Below are 19,910 nucleotides of genomic sequence, written 5' to 3' on the forward strand. Positions count from 1 at the left end.
CGAAAAACGAGCTAAATCACAACAAGAAAATATCAGTCAGTGGAAAAATAAAGAAAATCGGAAAAAAAAGCAAAAAAGGCAAAATAAATCTACAGACACACACTCGGGCATTTGTGACTCATGCGCCAGTCTGACTTGGACAGGGCAAATAGACGCGTTGCAGACATGCAACCAAAAACATACTCCGTGAGGCAGTCAGTCATAGACCGGCAGCCGGTGGGCCGGATTGACAAATAGTAAAAAAAGCAAAAAAAAAATAAAATAAACAAAAAATAAAGCAATAAAAGAATGAATTAGTGACTTTTTTGCAATGAACTCTTTCATTAGAGCTTTAATATTGTTGAAAACGAATTATCCAGAAATCTTTTTTATTTTCGTATATTCTTAGATTTAACATAACCAGTTTTGTTAACTTAGCTTTTGAAGAAAAAACACCGACGAATGAAATCTTTTCATCTAAAGATTTATTCAAGGATGGATCGAGAAGCAGTTAGTGTACAAAAGAATCAAAACTTTTCGAAAAATGACGGTTTATATGACACTATGTTTTATTTTTGTTCGTTATCTTTGAACCAGCAATGTTCAATTTTTCTCCTTCCGTTTAAAAAATTCGTTCTCTGGAGTTCTGGGTTTGTAGTAACCTTTGGCGGCTAGAACATCGTCATTGGATCTCAAACCGCCGAGTAATGTTTGGAAACAAAAGGCGGTAGCGGAGCCAATATAAAGCATCACTTCGTCTCCTAGCAAATTCTTCTTTCGACAAATTTGATCATTTCTTTTCCAGTTCGGCGTCAAATCGAACCAAGACTTTGGTAAAGGACCATATAATTTCATGGCCTTTTATGTTTTATTCGCTTCCATGCAGTCAATATAGATCTCTCGTGAATACCAGAAAATATAAGTTTAATGGCAATATGAAATCGGGAACATCTGTTACATTCTACTCCATATTGCCTTATATCGGCTCTCACTTAGCATACTGTCCTCGTCCAATTCGCCCAGAGGGCAGGGAATAGAATTTGTCCTCAGTAAGGTATGCCTTTCTTAAGAGGCAACTAAACTTGAATATACACCATGTCTGTTGAACATAGTCATATCAAAAATAGTAAAATATTCTCAGCTTGAACTGATACGAGTATTATAGACTTTGAATGAGATTTCTTCTAATGAAAAGTCATTTAATGTTCAAGCGACAAATGTCACCAGTCATTGAGTTGTGAGGTGCTCAAGTGGTAGTAGTAGAAACTACAAGGTCTGACCGGAGACTTAAGTCTGGTACCACGGAAGCAATTAGCCCTTGGAGTTCGCTTCAATATGCTCATTGGGTTTGGCCCTTTGGGGAGATTCGTGGCAGTTGTGGCTTAAATCTAAAGGCAGGTGGGATCAGCTCGTAAAAAAAATGCGATCCAAATGTTTTCAAGGCAGCCCATTGAGATTTAGTCGAATTTTTATTAAATAATCTCAAAAACTGAAGACTTATGGAAAATCACACAATGGAAGTGTTTTTGGAGGCATATTATTACTTAAAAAGTTTTTTAAGCAAAAGCAACGAATCAAACTAAAAGGTTTGTAAGGACCTAACATAGTCAACTAAATCAAAATTAAACCAACATTTGGGCCATACAAGAGTTCACAATCTCTCCACTTTTCTCTCCAAGTAATGCACAAATTCGTTGGTAATTGAATACTTACGAAGTACCTGCACGCTTCCGCATTGAGTGAGCACGTTTTCGCACAACCAAAGAAAGGCGAACGAAAGGCTAAACAATAAAAAAATTTAAAAGTTAAACCGAAGAAAAAAGTGCAAAACTCAGCCAAAAAATGCGATTTTAGCGAATTTATGATGATTTGGAGCAGCGATGCCCAATTGGCGCTGGCGGTTGGGGCGACATCTTCGGCAATACGGTAGCGCATGAGGTCAACGGGTAAATCACGAGCGGGCGCACGCCTGCGCTGCCGCCTTTAGTGGACATGAGCAACGCGGAACGCTTAAGTGGACCAAAATTATAATGAAACGTGCTTAGGAATCGCAAATTACGCGCCACAGACTGCCGCAATTGTCTTAAATGCATATAAATATTTAACAGTGCGGCGCTGGCTAAGCGATGTTGTGAAATGTACAAATATGGTGCAGCCATGGAATTCAAAGCGAACAAAAAGTTTCCAATAAAAAAGGCACTGCGCGCTGCTCACAAATGCAACTTGCAGTGGTATGGAACTGCAGGGCTGGAAAACAACGGAAAAGCGAGACCCTGCACCTGGCGGCCAATTAGTGCAATTATTAAAAATCCATAAACGCTCAGAATTACATAGTTTTTACTATCGCATAATTGTCGCGCAAGCACAGCGCACTTCACGTTGTGGATTTCCTTGTTTTTTAGTTCCTCGTTCCTTGTGTGTTTGTTGGTGTGTGCTGCATAAGACCAGGCGTTGTGTGACACATTTACAGTGGCATAAACCCATAAAATGGCATTGCCAGCGTTCGGCCTCACTGCTGTTGTTGCATTGGGTGGCGGCTCTTGGGTGTTGCTGGCAATAAAACGCTTATTTTGTTGCTTTTGTACTAGTAAAATGTACAACAATTGCCTGTGGCAAGTATTATTTGTTGTTACTGCCACCACTAATGATTCAGCGAGCGCTTGATGATGCTGTTGGTGATAATGACACTGAGTGCTGGGGGCTGAGTCTGGTGCAAAATGCTCTAATTGGCGGCAAGCGTGAACAGGTAGTACTTTTATGGTGCCTATCTTTTTTTGGGAAAGGTGAAAAATTAAGCTGAGAGTCTTTCAAGTGTAGCGCGGTAGCAAAACTATGACAATACAAAATTGTAGGCGTATGTATATATATGTAGTAATATTTGTGGAGATTATATTGAAAACGTACACTGCAGCAAATGACTTAGTACTTTTGTAACTTGATAGATTAGATTTTAAAGCCCTTAATATATATGTTTTTTTTTTTAATTCCAGCGATAATACTCCAAGGAAAACATAGAAAATGTATTTTAGAACGAACTCCAACTACTGGACTTCACAAATATGATACCACTGAACAAAATATCTATATGACACTGAAAAAAGTCGGAAATTTATTTTTATGGATCTCCAAAATTGTCTAGGCCATCTTTTAACAAAAGGCTCAGATAGCTCTTAATACCAATTTTCACAAAACACTGCCATATTAAAATGAAATGAATGAATGATGAAATTGATATGAGTATGGAGATTATTTTTCGTGGGGGCTACCTCAGACAAACCCATTTTACGTTATTATTTTAGAAATTTTTTTGATTTTTTCCAAGAAATTTTAAGAGCAACTCTTGGACGTCCATTGAACCTGAACGCTTTCATCATTTGATGTCAATATCTTTCATCGTAAATTTGGTTTGTTAAACCCTCGGTAATTTTTTCTTATCTATGAAAAGTAAAAAGAACTTAAAAAAAAAACAGAAAAAATGGTTTTTTCGGCAAAATCAATTTATTTTATTCAAAATAGTTTCCTTCTGCTTCAATACAGCTTTTTGCACGATCCAAAAGCATGTCGAACGAGTGTTTTAACTTTACGTCTGCATAACGCTTTCCTTTCATGGGCAAATGTATTTTTCCGAAAAGGAAGCAGGCGCACGGTGCCATATATGGTAAATACGGGGAGGGTTAATGGTTAAAATGTGATTTTTGGTCAAATAATCGGTCACAAGCGTCGATTGATGAGACGATTCTGAGCAATTTTTGGTCGTCAGGCAATTTGTGCGGAACAAACCGTGCACACACCTTTCGTTTGCCCAAATGTTCGGACAAAATGCGATAAATCGATATTTTGGAGATGTTCAATTCCAGTCCTCACGACCACTTTGAAAACGTTGAAACCACTCGTGCACTCTGCTACGGGATAGGCAATCATCGCCATAAACTTGTTTCATCAATTGAAACGTTTCGATAAAAGTTTTACCAATTTTAAAAGAAAATTTAATGTTGGCTCTTTGATCGAAGCTCATTTTCGCACCGATAACACAAACATACTGACACTTAAAACGCATTAACTTCACTTCCAATCAATGAAATGTCATGAAATTCTCACTGGACAATTGATAATGATAACAGATTCTAACGCACCAGTCGACATATAGATGGCGCAATCAAAACTCCATTTTTTATGTCGGTGGACATGATTTCTCAAAAACTATAGACCGATTTAAAATAACATTACCCAATTATTGACCCCACGACTTTTTTCATTACAACTTATTTTTTTAAACCAAAAATGGCGAAAATTTTACCAAAAAATGAGATTTTTGTTCACAGTCTGAGAAAAAATTAAAATTTTAAGTATTTTTCCCTCGTTTAAACACGAGATTTTTATGTGTATATGAACTAAAGGATGAACCAATAATGCTGTCCACGGCGAGAGCACTCTTTTGTGAGACACCCGGTGAGATGAGTTCTCTACGGCTGAATTTTCAACATTTTATATGAAAATTTCAGGAGACATTGTCCAAATATGTATCTTTGATATGCCATACGCCTGCCATATGCTTGTATGATATCTTTGAAATATATGATTGTGTATGTATAAGCCTTCTTAACCCCTTAAGCTTAAGAGTAGTTGTCAAGAAAAATTACAGTCTTTTCCCTCTATGCAAGCAATTTACCATTTGTTATATAAACAATCTCGAGTTCAATGGTTATTTTTTATTGCAACTCCATGTTTAGCATATACATATATAGAAACCCACAAAATGTCTTTTTTTCACCCACAACAAAAGTATTTTACTTCTTATAATACTCGAGGTATATACTCACTGTTAAATGAAGACTATTTGAGGAGTTCAAGTTAGTTACTCTCCATAGTTAAACATTCAGTTTTTAGATATAACTAGCTTAATAGCTTCAGCTTTTCCCTTATATAGTCAATGATTTGATTTCTTTTCTATATTTGGGTATACATTATATTATGCATTCATATTTGATCGCCAATTATTTTCTAACCCAAAACATTCTTACAAAAATATAAGTATATTCTTGTATATTCGGATATACATATTATATTACGTAAATTTGGTTAATATTAATGAGTTGCACTCACTCGAATGTTTCCGTAACATTTGTGGTTCTCCACAAACAAACTGTTCGCTTAGTCGTTATCGCCAAAGCGAGCTTCCTATAAAATCTTATTAATGCTGGAATATAAAACGTTATTTGACGAGAATTCTAAGAGTCAATTAAATTTTGGGAAACGCTTATCACAATTCAAAATAAGCAGAAATAATTTTTACGCATACATACATTCAAAAAAATGCATAGAGATGTTGTTTTACGTATAAATACATATGTAAAAAAAATATATGAATGGAGACTACGATGCAAGTAGGAAAGCTTATGCTATCAACGTGGAATTTTTTCATAGTGCGCCAAAATATTTATTTTATTTTTGTTTTTTCCTTTGAAAAGAGTGGAACCATTGAAATTTTAATTTAAAAAGTATTTAAGAAGTAAAATTTAGTTCAATTACTGTGGGCAAAAAAGTGGTAAGAATTTTTAATTGAAATTTCTGGTGAAACCCCATTATTCAAACAACGTTGGGAACGCGCTGGCGACGAACCATGTCCAGGGCGGCCATCAACGTTAACTGATGATCAAAAGTTCAATTAAATAAAGGAATTGGTACTATTCTGTATTCTTAGCTAAGAATTTAAAAGAAATAAGAGTTTCATCTCAGTTATAATTCCACAATGTAAATTATTCCTAGTGGGAAGGTAAAACATTCTTATAATGTAGTGAATGGATATATGTATATGAATTACTACAAAAAATGAGCGAAAGAGAAGAGAGATGCGATAATTTAGAAACTTAAATTTATTGAGAATATGGAGGGTCAAGTTCGACCGAAACCGAATTATTATAATATAGCAGCCTTTCAGGAATAATTTTATGTACTTACCATAGTTCTTAAGAAAAAATTATTAAATATTGTTGGCTGGTTATAGCACTTTCATTCATTTTAGAGGATATACAAATATTTGAATAGGAGCTGCTTTCATCCTTACAGATTTCGAAAATTTGGAAAACGATAATATAGAATTCAAAGCTTACCGTTCCAAACTAGGTTAGATCATCGAAATAACAGTCCTTGGCCGGATGAAATCCGGGTATATTCTTTAAGCAATTTAAAAATTATTTTTATTTATCATTGGATCATGTCATGTATTTTCTAAAAATATTACATGTGTCATTCCATTTGCCACACCAGCAAACCAAGAGTGAGTCAGAGATGGGCTGATAGTCATTGGTTCTGAAAATAATTTGACTAGTCACTCATCGTATAATAATATATATAACAAGTGGCGAGGGTATAAAAAATAACCGAAAGTTTGGTAATCTCCGAAAAAGCTGTGGCTTACATAAATCATTTGATAAAATTAGTTGCGTCCTTTAAGATTCTAAAGTCAGTTGTATTTCAAGCGCGTCGCGCAACATATTATTTTTCCGTTTTTATCGTGGAACCGAAAAATGTTAAACTCAACGCGCATTCAAATTCTAGTACTGCTCTTCTATATAGTAGCAATTTGTAGGCAACCGCACGTCAGCGGTTTCAAAATCGAGGATTGCAGGGTATTGAATGAAACGGCCAACGTCACGTGCTACACACCTGACAAGCAGCAATTCAACATCGATTTTAGCAATGAGGAGCACATCAAGATCTACATCTTCCAGGACAATGAGTCCGATACTTCCACTATATTTCTAACATGCCAAGGCAGTGATGAGGAAGTCTTGCATATCAGCGATAATCTACCGAGGTTGTTATTGGAGCGCGCCAGGCTTATCACAATAGATGGCTGCTTACCTTTTGAGGGTATATTTAAGCGGCTTGGCCTCAGCATAGGCACGCAAGTGAAGCTGCAACGTGGCGTTACGGATGTGCCACTTAAGCGCGAATACCTCAGCAGTCTAACGAAGGTCAAGAGTTTTCTGCTTGGCGGCTTCGAAGCGTTGGACGAGCATGTGCTGGCAGATTTTCAGGATTTGGAGACACTCGATTTGACGCGTATTGAGACAGCGCTGCCAAGCGGTCTGCTGTCGCCAGTCAGCGCTCACTTAACGCAACTAAATATGCGCGAGAATGGCATGTCAATGCCGACGAAGGGACTTTTTGCGTCGCTACAACAACTCGATGCGCTCGATTTGAGCTATAATGTATTGACCACCATACCGTCGGGCACCTTCGATCAACTGTACAATCTAACGGTGTTGGATTTGAGCAGTAATCACTTGAGTCATCTGCCAGCTGACGCCTTCAAATCGTTACGTAAACTCAAGCGTCTATTCCTCTCTTACAATCGCTTACAGCAATTGGAGCCGAACACATTTGCGACGCTCTCCGCTTTGCAGGATCTCAAATTGGAGAATAATACACTAGATATCGCGGCATCCGTGGCCTGTAGCATCTTCGATGGACTCACGAGCCTAGAATATTTGGAGTTGAACAATAATTCGATGAGCGTTTACTGTCTACCCAACAATATGCGCTCGGTGAGCGTGGACCTGTCATTTAATAGACTGGAAACATTATTGCTACCGCCTGGCGAGAGCGAGCCACGCCAATTGGTCAACTTAAATGTACGCCATAATCAGCTGCAGTATCTGAGCGATGAGACTTTGCAATATCTGCACGACTCACTTGCGCAACTCTCGTTGGCGCACAATCCCTGGCAATGCGATACTGCGTCATTCCTGTGGTTGGACTTTATCAAACTCAATAGCAGGCGTATTTTGGACTTAGCGGAAGTGGACTGTTTCAATGACAATGCGTACTGGAATGTAACCCTATTCAAGTCCAGCAATGTCTGTAAATCAGTGACGTCACTCTATTATATAATCGCTATTGCGGCTGTGTCTACACTGGCAGTGGCGGCACTGATAGCGGCGGTGTTCTACAAGCGCAAGGCGATAAAGAGAGTGGATAAGTTGAAGAGCGCAAAGCATGTTGAGAATACGTACGAAAATGTGGGATATCAGGTTGATCAGAATGTGTACTAATTTTGTGATTACATATATATTTTAAATAATTAATAGTTTTTGTTAAAAATATTTAAGAATATTTCCCCAAATTATGAGCTATCGAAAATATAAAGTCAAACATTAACTGTAGAATGCTTGTGTAATTTGCGACGAATATTAATTTTCAAAAAATAAATTTAATAAAAAAAAGGTGAATCCTGCAGTTTATGGGAAGTAAAATTAATGATTTTATAAATAAAAATATATTGACTCGTTCAAACTGGTGGACAAATATTATAGCCAATCTTGACTATAGTAACTGAAACTACTACATATAATATGTTCAAAAGATTAGTGGAATCAAGAACTGTTTTGGAACCTAAATTCAAAGGTGTTTACAACATGATTACTTTAAACTGAGTCGAATTTCAAGTACTGGTAGCTTAGACTACATTCAGACACAGCAACTTTTCTTATGGTGACTCGAAGTGCATTTGGATAGAGCGACAAGTTTTCAGTCCACTGTCATTAGAATTTGAGAAAAAAAGTATTAAAATGAGCTCCAAACAGAAAACACTTGATATAAGTTTCTCAATTGGAATTCAATAAACAACACGGAATGACCTTAGATATACGAGTAAGACGTTGCTGAGTATATCATATTACTGATGTCGTTATCACAACTTCGCTATTTTTCTTTAGATCAATGGGGGGGCCCTCCCAAATCATACATCATATCATAGAAACAATACTGTGTTCTGTGTTACTCTCCAAAAAGTCTTTTCTGTGACTTGTAAAAAGCCCAATTACTTTTTTAGCCAACAGGTCCCAACTGCTTTGAGCCATGTCAGAATTAATAATCAGAAAAATTGATGATCGTTTATACGACGGTACTCTCAAAGTTAATAGATCAAAAGTGAAACAACTTGGGGAGTAGAAATAAAAAACACTTCGAAATTCTGATAGTTTCAAGTCTTTTGCAGCCAATTCACAGTATTCAACTAAAAGAGAGTATTGGCAACACAGATGGCTTAGCTTTAGTTGTACAGTCCGGAAAGTGATAGGACTGAGTGCATTAAAAAAAAAAATTATTGAACCAATCGTTACAATTCCTTAAAAACTTTCACAATTGGCTCTTTCTGCGTTGTTGAAGGCATTCTCCGGAATAACCTTGAGAGCCGAGGTGCATGCTGCTTGAATCCCCCCTGTCGTTTCAAAATGCTTACCTTTCATCGTTCTTTTCAGGCAAGGACACAAAAAAATCCCGGGATCATATTGCTATAATGGCCTGTTCTGAAAATTGTATTGCCCTCGCAATTTTCTGAAAATTATCCTAACAAGAGCTTCATATAGAACACTGAATTTATATGACAGCTCCGAGTATATCCATGTGCACAATTTCAGATCAGAATATAACAGCCAACTCACTATTGCTTTGACAAAGTATTAAAGATTTTTTAGCGAAGGTCCACATCATTCGTATTCATTCGAATGCAGAATGCAGACGCGCTATTTTGTAGGTTCAGTTTTTGTCATTAATAACCTTAAGGGGCTATACCAGTGTGACACTTTCAAAAAAATTTTTTTTTGCTTTTTCGATAGTTTATATATTCAAAAATATCCTGCGAAATCGGCGAGATCGTATCTTCAATAGTTTTTGAATGGCAGCGTTCTAAATAGCGACCGCTCAGAGGTGCAAACATATATAAGTGAAACTTTAAACGCGTTTTTCTCGAAACAACATTTTTCAAAATTGCTGACATTATAACTCAACGAGATATTGACCGAACGACTTCAAATTAAAACTGGATATATTTGAATACATTTGCAATACAATAGACTACGATCTTTTTAATTGGTTGAAAATTGTCAATTTGGCATTAAAAAACCACCATTTTCTTCGTAAAAAACGATTTTTTTTTTTCAAATTACGCCATTTTCTTCATTTTTGATATTTTTCAAAGATCGTAGTTCATTGTATAGAATACATATATGTGACCTGGTCTACGAAAAGCTAACGTGCGAAAACTAGTTTTCTGGGAAAAGCTGTTAAAAATAATCGTCAGTTTCTCGTCATCTCATTAATTGTTCTCCTTTTTTTTGACACCTAAGCCCCCTTTCCGTAGACCAGGTCACATATATTTAAGTTTAATAAACATTTTGAATTTTTTTGATTCAGCTACTCATTCGACCTTAATCATGCCAGCAGTTGAGGCACTTTTTTTTCGGTACTTCCGCAGACAGCACATAACTCCGTTATTTTTCAATATTTTTGTAAAAAAAAATTTTTTTCATATAGCTAAAAATATACTTTATTACGTCCATAGAACTTCGAAACATTCAATCTAGTACTTTCTTTAAAAAAAATTCACGAAAATCGCCTAATTTTTCATGCGTCACACTGGTATAGCCCCTTAAGTACCTTACCACTTTTTGACTCACAATGACTAGTATCAACAAAGGCTTATTTATTTTGAATGAGAATTGGGAGATTACCTTTTCGTTAGAATTTATTTCGGAGAAAAATGGTGTGAAATAAAGCAATAACATTATTTAAGGATTCAGGGCAAATGAAAATAATGCTCCCACCTACAGGCAGTAGAGGGAAGATTATAAGATTTTAAAAGCGTAAAAACTAATTCAGCAATTTTAATCGATTTAACGGAAAAGGACTTATACAACATCAAAACAAGAAATTAAAAAGTTTTCTCATGAAAACGCCAAAAATCACCCACATATATATTTAATTACATACACATACATATGTATGTATTTATACCGTTAAACTCACCTAAGCGCAAATTAGTTGCAACATTTATCGCCTATAAATCGAAATAATTGCTTTTGAAGAGCAGACAAAGCAAATAATACAAACTAATACATACCAGCTGAAATATGTGTATGTGTGTGACTTCGTATTTACAGTGCTGTTCGCAACAGTTGCATAAATGAAGAATGATGAGCTGTTGATAATTGAGAAACCAGCAAAATGTGAAATTTACGAATAATAAAATACAAAACAATATTGAACACTTCAGCGGCAGGCGGACGAGCGCACAATGGAGGGTGCTTCAAAGGACCTCTCGGTAAGGACTAAGCAATTCCCAGCAAGGGTGTGTGTGTTTGTGTGTGAGTGGCGAGGTTGGGAAATAGCTAAAACAGCAAATAATGATAGCAACAGTAACATTTCATGCAAGCACACACACACAAACACATATAAATATATAGAATGAAGTGTTTGTTGTTGAAAGGATGCCAGCAAGGGATGATCCTTAACGCTAATCGCAAATAAAAAGCAATGCAAGCAACACAAAATAACACAAATAAATGAGCATAAATCGAGCGACACACACACACAGCTCACACTTAGAGATCACACCCCCGTTCGCCCCGCGCTGCAATTAATAACCACGGCAAAGCCCGAAATGAGTTGCAGCAAAAGCTGAGACAGCCGAGGGGCAGCAGACGCCGCTTGCAACCCTTGCGCCGATGATGAGCCATGACCAACGAGCGAGCGCTGCAGGGATATTGTTGTTTCGATGACTGCGCAGAGACATCAGCAACACTTCCGAGTAAGTGATTCGGGTATTTGTTGTTGCAGGCGGAACGTGGGAAAGTTTTTGCGCAGCAGACGCAGAGACGACGCATCCGAGTGCCTGCCACAGAGTGGGTTGATTGGGGTATGCGCTGGACGAGTGCGCGCTTGTACGTAATTTTCGAGAGATTCGAGAGCTTGTTGGCACGAAGTGTCTAACGACCGAGCAGACACCAGCCAGCGACCAGCATTCACCAGCGATCAATGCCAACGGCCGGCACTTCAATATGTTACAGTGTTGTTTCAAGTGTTCGTGCGCGCGTGTGTGTGTGTGAGTGTGTGCGCTTATTGTAACGGTTTAATTTTTAATGCCACATCCTTGTGTTATCCTTGCCACTTATCTGCGATTGTTGCGTCGTTTGCGTTTCGTTTCGTCGTGGTTTTGTTATCGGCAGGCAAGTGATTGCTACATTGGTTGCAAGCACTATGTGCCACACAAATGCTTGGTTGGGTGTGGCGTGGTGTGGGAACGTATCCGTTTGAGAACTAACAATGGCTTAGCATATGCTTTTCCGGCCATCTTACTCTCACCCTTCACCATCTTTCTCCTTCAGTCATTACTTAGTGCCGGTGTGTTTGCATTTAATGGGTTTTCGAATTTTCCACAGTCGTGATGTTGCATTTTTATTTGCGCTTCTCTCTTTTGACACTTTCTGGCTACCGCTGTGCGTCAACACAGCTAAGTGCGTGTGCACTATCAATTTGATATTTTGCCTGCTTTTACTTCATCCGGCAGCATCTTCAAGCGCTTCATTTGCACGCCGCGGCACGGAAGGTCATGTGTGGCATGCAGCTTATGCACGTGTCGCGGCGAACACCCCCTCGGGTGTATCTACGCGCTGTGTACTTTCCAGCGTATGCTACCTGTCACATCCACGCACTCGGCACTTTGAGCCACTCGCCGCCCGAGAATTGCAAATAAAATAAATTAATATTTTCTTTAGTCGCCATGGGTCGAGAGTTATTCTCGGCTCTTGTTCGTTGAAATTGGCGGATGGCACGCATTAAAGTTTATGATGAGATTGTTAAGCGACAGGAAGTGATAAGCTGTGTGCGCAAGGTGGGGTTCAAGTATATGTGAAGGTACACTCGGAAAAAAATTAGTCAAAAATTTGGACTTATTGGTGCCAATGGAAAGAGCTGAGAACGGAATAACGGCTTAGGAAAGAGTTTGCGACCCTGGACAGACAGACTTTAAGGAGAAATTCTATAACTTTTTACATCATTACAATTGGAGTGACTAAATAGACGTGATGAAAATAGATACTTCCTTTTCTAGATACTTTCCTTTCCATTGTGCAGCATATGGCAGACTGATATTGAAACGTCTTGGCAGTCATATCTTCAATCAAAATGAGCGAATCCGTCCGCTACTGCAACATCAATGTCTCTTGCTTCATATTTAAAGTTCATAGCTCACAGAGGGCTCCCGCTATCACCTGTTTAAGCTGGATCCAGCGTTAAATTTGTTGCCAGGATCAGTCCCGTAACCGAGCCCAATCTGGGAGGAGTGAACGGATCTGTTGACGGAATCTTCTGTATAGTATAGGTATAGGTATGCCTTCTGGCTAAAAGCCTCTTCCGGCACCGGTGAATTATTCACATCTAAAAAATTTCTGGTAAGAAAGCACTAGTGGCTCTGATATACATACCTCTATTAAAAAGATGGTGCTATTAAATAATTGAAATTTGAGTTAATAAGAAGGCTCATCCATTATGGATGAAAAAATCGGAGACTATTTTTCAGCTGAGCTCGAAATGAAATTCCATATAAAAACTTCAATTGTTTCAAAGAAAAATTTTTAGGAGAAAGATTTGAGAAAGAAAATATTTTGGAAAACAAATTTTAGAAAACAATTTTCGAAAAAATAAACTTTTGAAAAAATTTTCGTAAAAAAATTGTTTGGAAAAAATTTTCGAAAAAAATTTTGGAAAACAATTTTTGAAAAAAAGTTTTAGAAAAAAATTTTGGAAAAAATTTTAGAAAAAATTGTTGGAATACAATTTTGGAAAAAAATTTTATACAAATATTTTGGAAAAAAAATTTTAGAAAAAATCGTTGATAAAAAATGTTGAAAAAAAATGTTAGAAAAAAAATTTTGAAAAAAAATTTTGAAAAAAAATTGGAAAAACAATTTTGACCCAAAAGCTTGTGGCGTTCACAAATACAAATTAGTGAAAAGGTTACCCCGGTTTTTATAAAATTTTAGCGCATATGGATGTTTGTTCAGCTCCTAATAGATTGTTGGAAGGTTTTAAAGAAGAGTAAACAGTAAAGAGAGTAAATTATTGAGTTCAAAACGATGGAAATGCCTGTGAATACTTTGAAATCAGTCAATATATATTTTTTCATGGTTTTCAGATAGCTAGAACCCAAAAAATGTCAGTAGCACCGGATTCAATAACATTTATCAAGAATATAAGCTTTTCTACAATCAAAAGTCTGTAGTTTCGTGAACTTTCAAGCAATCGTCTGAAATAAATTCAATTTCAATCGCCATAGTTCCACCAACAATTTCTCTCACTGTACCAACCCACAACAAACGCCCGCGCCATAAATCTTTTGTACAAACTAAACCGCACACTTGCCGCAGGATTTTGGCCGAATGCTGGTGGCAGGATGCGCTGCACTTTAGCTGCGCTCCAAGCGTAGCAGGCGACGTACGCATTTTTATTTCATAGTCACGTGTCGACACAATGACAAATCTGCGCCAACGATTGTCAACGTACATATAATAAAAGCCGAGCAAAGTACATTTGCAATTAAATTTGCTATTTGTTAAATGTAGCGCAGAATAAGAAAAATCTGCGAACCGAATGGAAAGGTGGATGGACCATATGCTTTTGTAAGTAAGTTGCTGGCATTGAGGTGATTGTCCTTTGGATTTATTTACTCTCGTTTATTTGGTTACTGAGAAGGGCCACTTTAAATGACACAATGGTAATCAGGGAAAATTAAGCCACAATTGATTTGTGCTTTTTGTGGCCGCTGGCAAATTTGGTTGTCTTTTGTGTACAGGGGGATGATTTTAAATTGGCGTACAGTTAACTGTAACTGACAGCCGATAAGTGTTGAAGAAGGGCTGATTTATGCCAAGGACTTCAAGGAATGATAATGATGACAAAATGGTGATATACGAATATGGTATGATCCAAACAAGTACTTGAAGTTTACTTAGTTTACGCCATTTTTTTATTTTCGAACTGTAACTGAATCGAAACATTTTGGAGGTACTCAAAATACAATGCACTTGACCCAGCGATGTTCCAACATTTTATTTTTCTTCTTTATTGGCGTAGACAACGCTTACGTGTTTATATCCGAGTTCACAACAGCGCCTCAGTCGTTCTTCCTTTTTACTGCTTGGCGCCAATTGGAGGATGGAGTCATGCGTAGAATTTCTTGCAAGTGGGAAGAGATCTCTGAACGCCATTCATTTGGGAGTGGTCAAAAACGATTCTTTTACGTATGGCTGAAGCCGCTCACGTATTTCCGGTCTTAAACCAAGTATTCTCTGGGTGGTCAAAGAACATCCGTTTGAAGAAGAACCATCTCTCCCTAGTATTGTGCGCTATGTTTGAATGAAAATGAAACAACAGCCTCCAACTTATTTAACCTATTTGAAAAATATGTTTTGTGGAGCTCTGCAAAGTAAGCTCTTGTATGGCAACAGCCATCTACAGAGTACTTTTTTCACCCAAATAGCCGCATTATATCAGCAATCCGGCGCCGAGCCGGATTGTATCGCCTTTATCGTAGCAGTTTTGGCGGATGAAGCCGATTGTTTTGACCATCTCTTAGTCCCAAGGGTGTACCAATGGATCCTTGTCTAGCCGAAGGTTCCCAATTGACCAAAACCTGCTTCAAATTGGGTTTAGACAGCGTCAAACTGGGCTGTGAAGCGTTCTCACGGTTGCACTTGTTATACGGAGTGAGTAAAAACGGCAGGCATTGTTGATAGTTTTCAATTGCCTGATATGTAGAACATGACTCACTTCTCACACTTGCTTTCCGCCAGTAGGCATTGTCGCAAGTACCACACAGACCTTTAAAACGAGGAGCTGCCAGTATGATATCGTGAACTTTCTTGCCTGCTACACAACGAGACTGCTTTACAAACACTTCCATACTAACGAAAGAATATTGCACTCTACAGATTTTTAGCGAACTGAAAAGCATTATGCTATACATATTTCAGCACAAGAGAAAAAGTCGGAGCATTTTTCCTTGTAGACATATGCCGCCTTCAAACCTTGGCAGCCAGTGAAAGACTTGCGTGCAACAGAAATGCCACTTTTAAACGCATAAATAAATTAGAATCCAGGAAGTTCGTGAAACAATAATAAGTCCACGTGAAAACCGCACAAAAAGGCACTATTTATGATACGCTTGCCACCACTGATTTCAAAAATGAAAAGAAGAAATTTGCATGCAAAGCAGACGCAATAAATTTCCGTAATTTCCCATAAATTTTCTGCGCCTAAAAAACCGTAACGAAAAAAACACGCCAAAAATAATAAACAAAACGCAACAATAGCAACCAAAGATCATGCAAATTTTAATGGACTGGTACAAAAGCGCACAACAACAAAAGCAATAGCATCCACCCGCGCTAATTTGGCAGCGCCTGCAACAGCGCGGCTGTCATTCAATCCGCTGGCGGCGCTGGCTTTCCGCAGCTAAGACTAAGCAGCATAGAGCTGCTAGTGGCTTCGTTGGGGTACGCTGTTAGACAGGCGAGCTTATATTGGTCTATATACTCAGGGCAGAGTGAGTGGGTGAGAGTGGGCGCTAAGCATCAAGCGGCAGGCAGTGAGTGGAGTGGCTGCCCTGCGGATTCGCCGACAAATCTACATATGTAGGCAAGTAAATATCTATGTTGGCATATGGACCGCCATAGAGCGCAGTGACACAATGGGTCCCTTGCACAAATGGACTACGCTTACGCGGACGGACAACGGACAGCTTACGCAGCGTGTCGATGAGCGCAAGTGTGGATGGATGGCTGGACGACTGGAGCACTTCAAAGCGTTTGTGGCGCCACAGGCTGTAGGCACCAAATCGGCCAGAGTCACAAATAAAGTAAGTGTTAGAAAAGCACAATGGAGAACAACAAAAACAATAGTGTCAAATAAGATATGCAAAGCAGCATTTTATGGCTGACACCAATCAACTTTATGTCGCCAAACCGTGCTTTGGAACTGCCCGCTTTTGGTGGACGCGCGGGTTGCCGCGTAGTTTACACCTTTTGGTGTGTGTTGCCAGGTTAACTACCGTTATTTGCAGCACTAATCAGCAGCAGAGGTGTTTTCTCTATTATTTTGCTCTGCTTGTGTCAGTTAAAGTCTCACTACAAGACATGCGTAACGGTAAAAAATGCCATTTCGCCATGTTCACATAAGTTAAAAATGTTACAGAAGAGCCACTTGTTAATTATCTCTCCTTCAATCTCGCTAATGTAAGCACCCAAAACAAATCAGACACTATCTTCTAAGGATACTGCGCTCAAAAACGCTCAAATCTTGAATCGAAAAAAGTCCAAGGCGGTCACAAGGAACGCGAGATAAAATATTATTCGTTATATGAAATGTAGGGATGTATGACAGGTTCGCTTCTGTGCGGTCCCGTCCCTGGTAACGCCAAATGGCCTGCGGCTTTCGCGGCCTTTTAGAACTCCTACAGATCATTGAACTCTGACCGACATGGACTATTTTTAGGATACCGTTTTTGAATTTGTGTGAAACCTGGGCTGGTAGCTGTGGCTTTTGCAATCTTAATAAGTAAAGGTGACACTCACTAACTGTGGCATCAATCAAGCTACTTCCATAGGAAACTAGTCTAGGTGGTTGGCTACAACGGGTTCATCTGAAATTATAAAGCCGATGAGCTTGCGAGAAAAGGCACCCATACCCAAATACCATCAGGAAGGGAACGAGGATGTGTTTCCCTATCGTTGTGCACGCGTGCGTTGAGCTTGTTGGCATCGCGGGAGCTCAGTAAGCGTTGGCCAGCCACCAGCATATGTGGAGTTGCGAAAGTCTTCTGACTCGGAGAGGATTGTCACAGGTAAAGAGTAAGGTAACCAAGGTTTACATAGCCGCAATGACAGATATCCTAATAGGAGACTGCCCCATTGGCACTCACACGGTTAAGACTAAGGAATACGCAACTTTTAAAAGTTGCAGGAAAGAAAGATGAGGTCGAAACATCTAGACACTATTTCCTTTACTGTCCAGCTTTAGCTAGACAAAGGTTGAAGCAGCTTGGTTGCCATACTTTCTACGAACCGGGCGAATTGGGGGAGTATATATTTAGCGACTCAATAAACTTGGGAAAGGTTCCAATATTTACGACGATCTTAGTAGGTCTGGGCGTCACAATGGACAAGTGTTTCTAGCAGTCCAAATGGAGTTCAAAATGGCGATCTCATTAATATGAGCCCGTTTACCCGACCTTGCCAAGCCTAGCTGAATTCTAAAAAAAAGTAAGTAATAAGACCATACCATCATAGTGACAAGCCTGATATCCTCTTAATGAATAGAATTTCATCTAGTGAAGCCAATCACAACCGAAATCGTATAGCGAGACTTGAAGAAGAAAAATATATGAAGCAACAACGACCAAACACTTATAGCGGGACTTAATGAGGAAGAAGATAATGAGGTGATTGTTCCATCGGTCTTTTCCTCAGGCTCATCTACTCCACATTCCCCCTCCTACATCCTGGTTCACTGCGATATTATAAATCCCTCCCTGTATTTGAATTCAATTCGAGATAAAGAAGAGATTCAGAGGATTCAAGATATCGATAATATGTAAAAAACAATGTTGACCTATAATATCTATCGAGTATTAGATTAGGTGATAAATTGTAGAGCTAAAGATATTTGAGATGAGAGTATGAGTTTAATTCTGTGTAGTCTAAATATCGGATGTTTCGTTATCCTAACAGGGTCACCAGTTAGCGAGTCAAAGAAGAGCCAGAGAAATCAAATTTGAAATTCACTGAGAATCGTTCGTTCGCCCGTTCTCAATACAAAACAGGCTAATATATAAAGCTATACTATTTTGGATGTCATGCTAATGAACTATGACATTAGTCTACATACATATACACATTGACGTATTACAATAAGTTTCTTACATAAGTATTTCGTTTGTTATTACGTAATAGGTCCCTGGGATAACCAAATGGAAGAAAATAAAAAAATTGTACACTTCAACTGAACTGAGATAAATTTATTGCCACATGTTATGCATTGTGGCAGGTAGTAACAACGTTTACTTAAAGCTTTCAATTAAATGAGAATATATGTAATTTGAGGACTTAAACTTATATGTATAAATATATATGTACCATATATGTATATATATACTTTCAGCAGTAGTAATTGAGATTTCTGTCCGAAATCGATGACTTCCTTTGCTGTGATTTGCGGTTTCCAAACGAAAAATCAGTTGAATGTGGTGAATTACTACATATTTGTACTGAAATTTTGAACAGTGTTGTGTAGCTTAAAGGACCGCATTTGAAATAATTTAGCACAAGTTAACCAAATCATAAACAAAATATTATTGAGAGAGCAGAAAATCTTTGGTAAACTGCAAAAAAAAAACTTTGAAAAACTGAAATCACATCTTCCAGATCTTGCTAGTCAAAACTCACCATAGATTTATATATAATTTGTTTCGCCACGGTTAATATTCTTAAAGAACCAATTTATTTGTCGATAACTAAGCTTTTTGTAAAGCATTACACACATAAATTTCGCAATATTAAGTTCTGAATACAAATAAAGTTCATTTTAACATAATATTACTGTGCAATATTTAACTCACCACTGTGAGTGTGTAAGCATGTTGGTAGCTGTAGGGCATTGCCTTAACTCAATTTTGGCAATAAGCGAGTGCACGCCTTCAGGCAACAAATTTGCGCTCCTTTTTTGCTTAACTGAAACACTTGTTTGTTAAATTCGAACGCCTCACTCTGCGACTCGCTTATGCCGTTACAGCACGATGCATGTATCGGCTTTGTTGCACTATATTTGATTGCATATCGATGTTTGCTGATATAATGCCATGTTATTAATTTCAAAGTGATAAACATGTTTTCTTTTGTGAACTGAGCTCGCTTATTTTTCGAACAGATTTCAGGCGATCGTAATTGCTCATGGGCGGAAAGGTTATACTCAACTTTTGCAAATGATTTATATGGATTTACTTTACGGCATGATTAAGGCATTTTGCATTGCACATATTTGTTTTTGTAGGAATAAGTACAGTAAGGGTTGTTGAAATTCTGAACAACTCAAAAAAT

The 19,910-nt window shown here is 38.0% G+C and overlaps 1 protein-coding gene across 1 annotated transcript; it reads left to right on the forward strand.

The window, feature by feature from the left end:
• Window positions 1-6,506: 6,506 nt before the first annotated feature.
• LOC120767611 (platelet glycoprotein V-like) lies at window positions 6,507-8,036 on the forward strand. The gene has a single exon (XM_040093764.1). The coding sequence runs from the start codon at window positions 6,507-6,509 to the stop codon at window positions 8,034-8,036; it is 1,530 nt and encodes a 509-aa protein (XP_039949698.1).
• The last annotated feature ends 11,874 nt before the right edge of the window (window positions 8,037-19,910 follow it).

The sequence above is a fragment of the Bactrocera tryoni genome, chromosome 2, assembly GCF_016617805.1.
Source record: "Bactrocera tryoni isolate S06 chromosome 2, CSIRO_BtryS06_freeze2, whole genome shotgun sequence".
Classification (NCBI taxonomy): domain Eukaryota; kingdom Metazoa; phylum Arthropoda; class Insecta; order Diptera; family Tephritidae; genus Bactrocera; species Bactrocera tryoni.

Coding starts and splice junctions, on each gene's coding strand:
- LOC120767611 (XM_040093764.1), top strand. CDS start 6,507: ATGTTAAACTCAACGCGCATTCAAATTCTAGTACTGCTCTTCTATATA.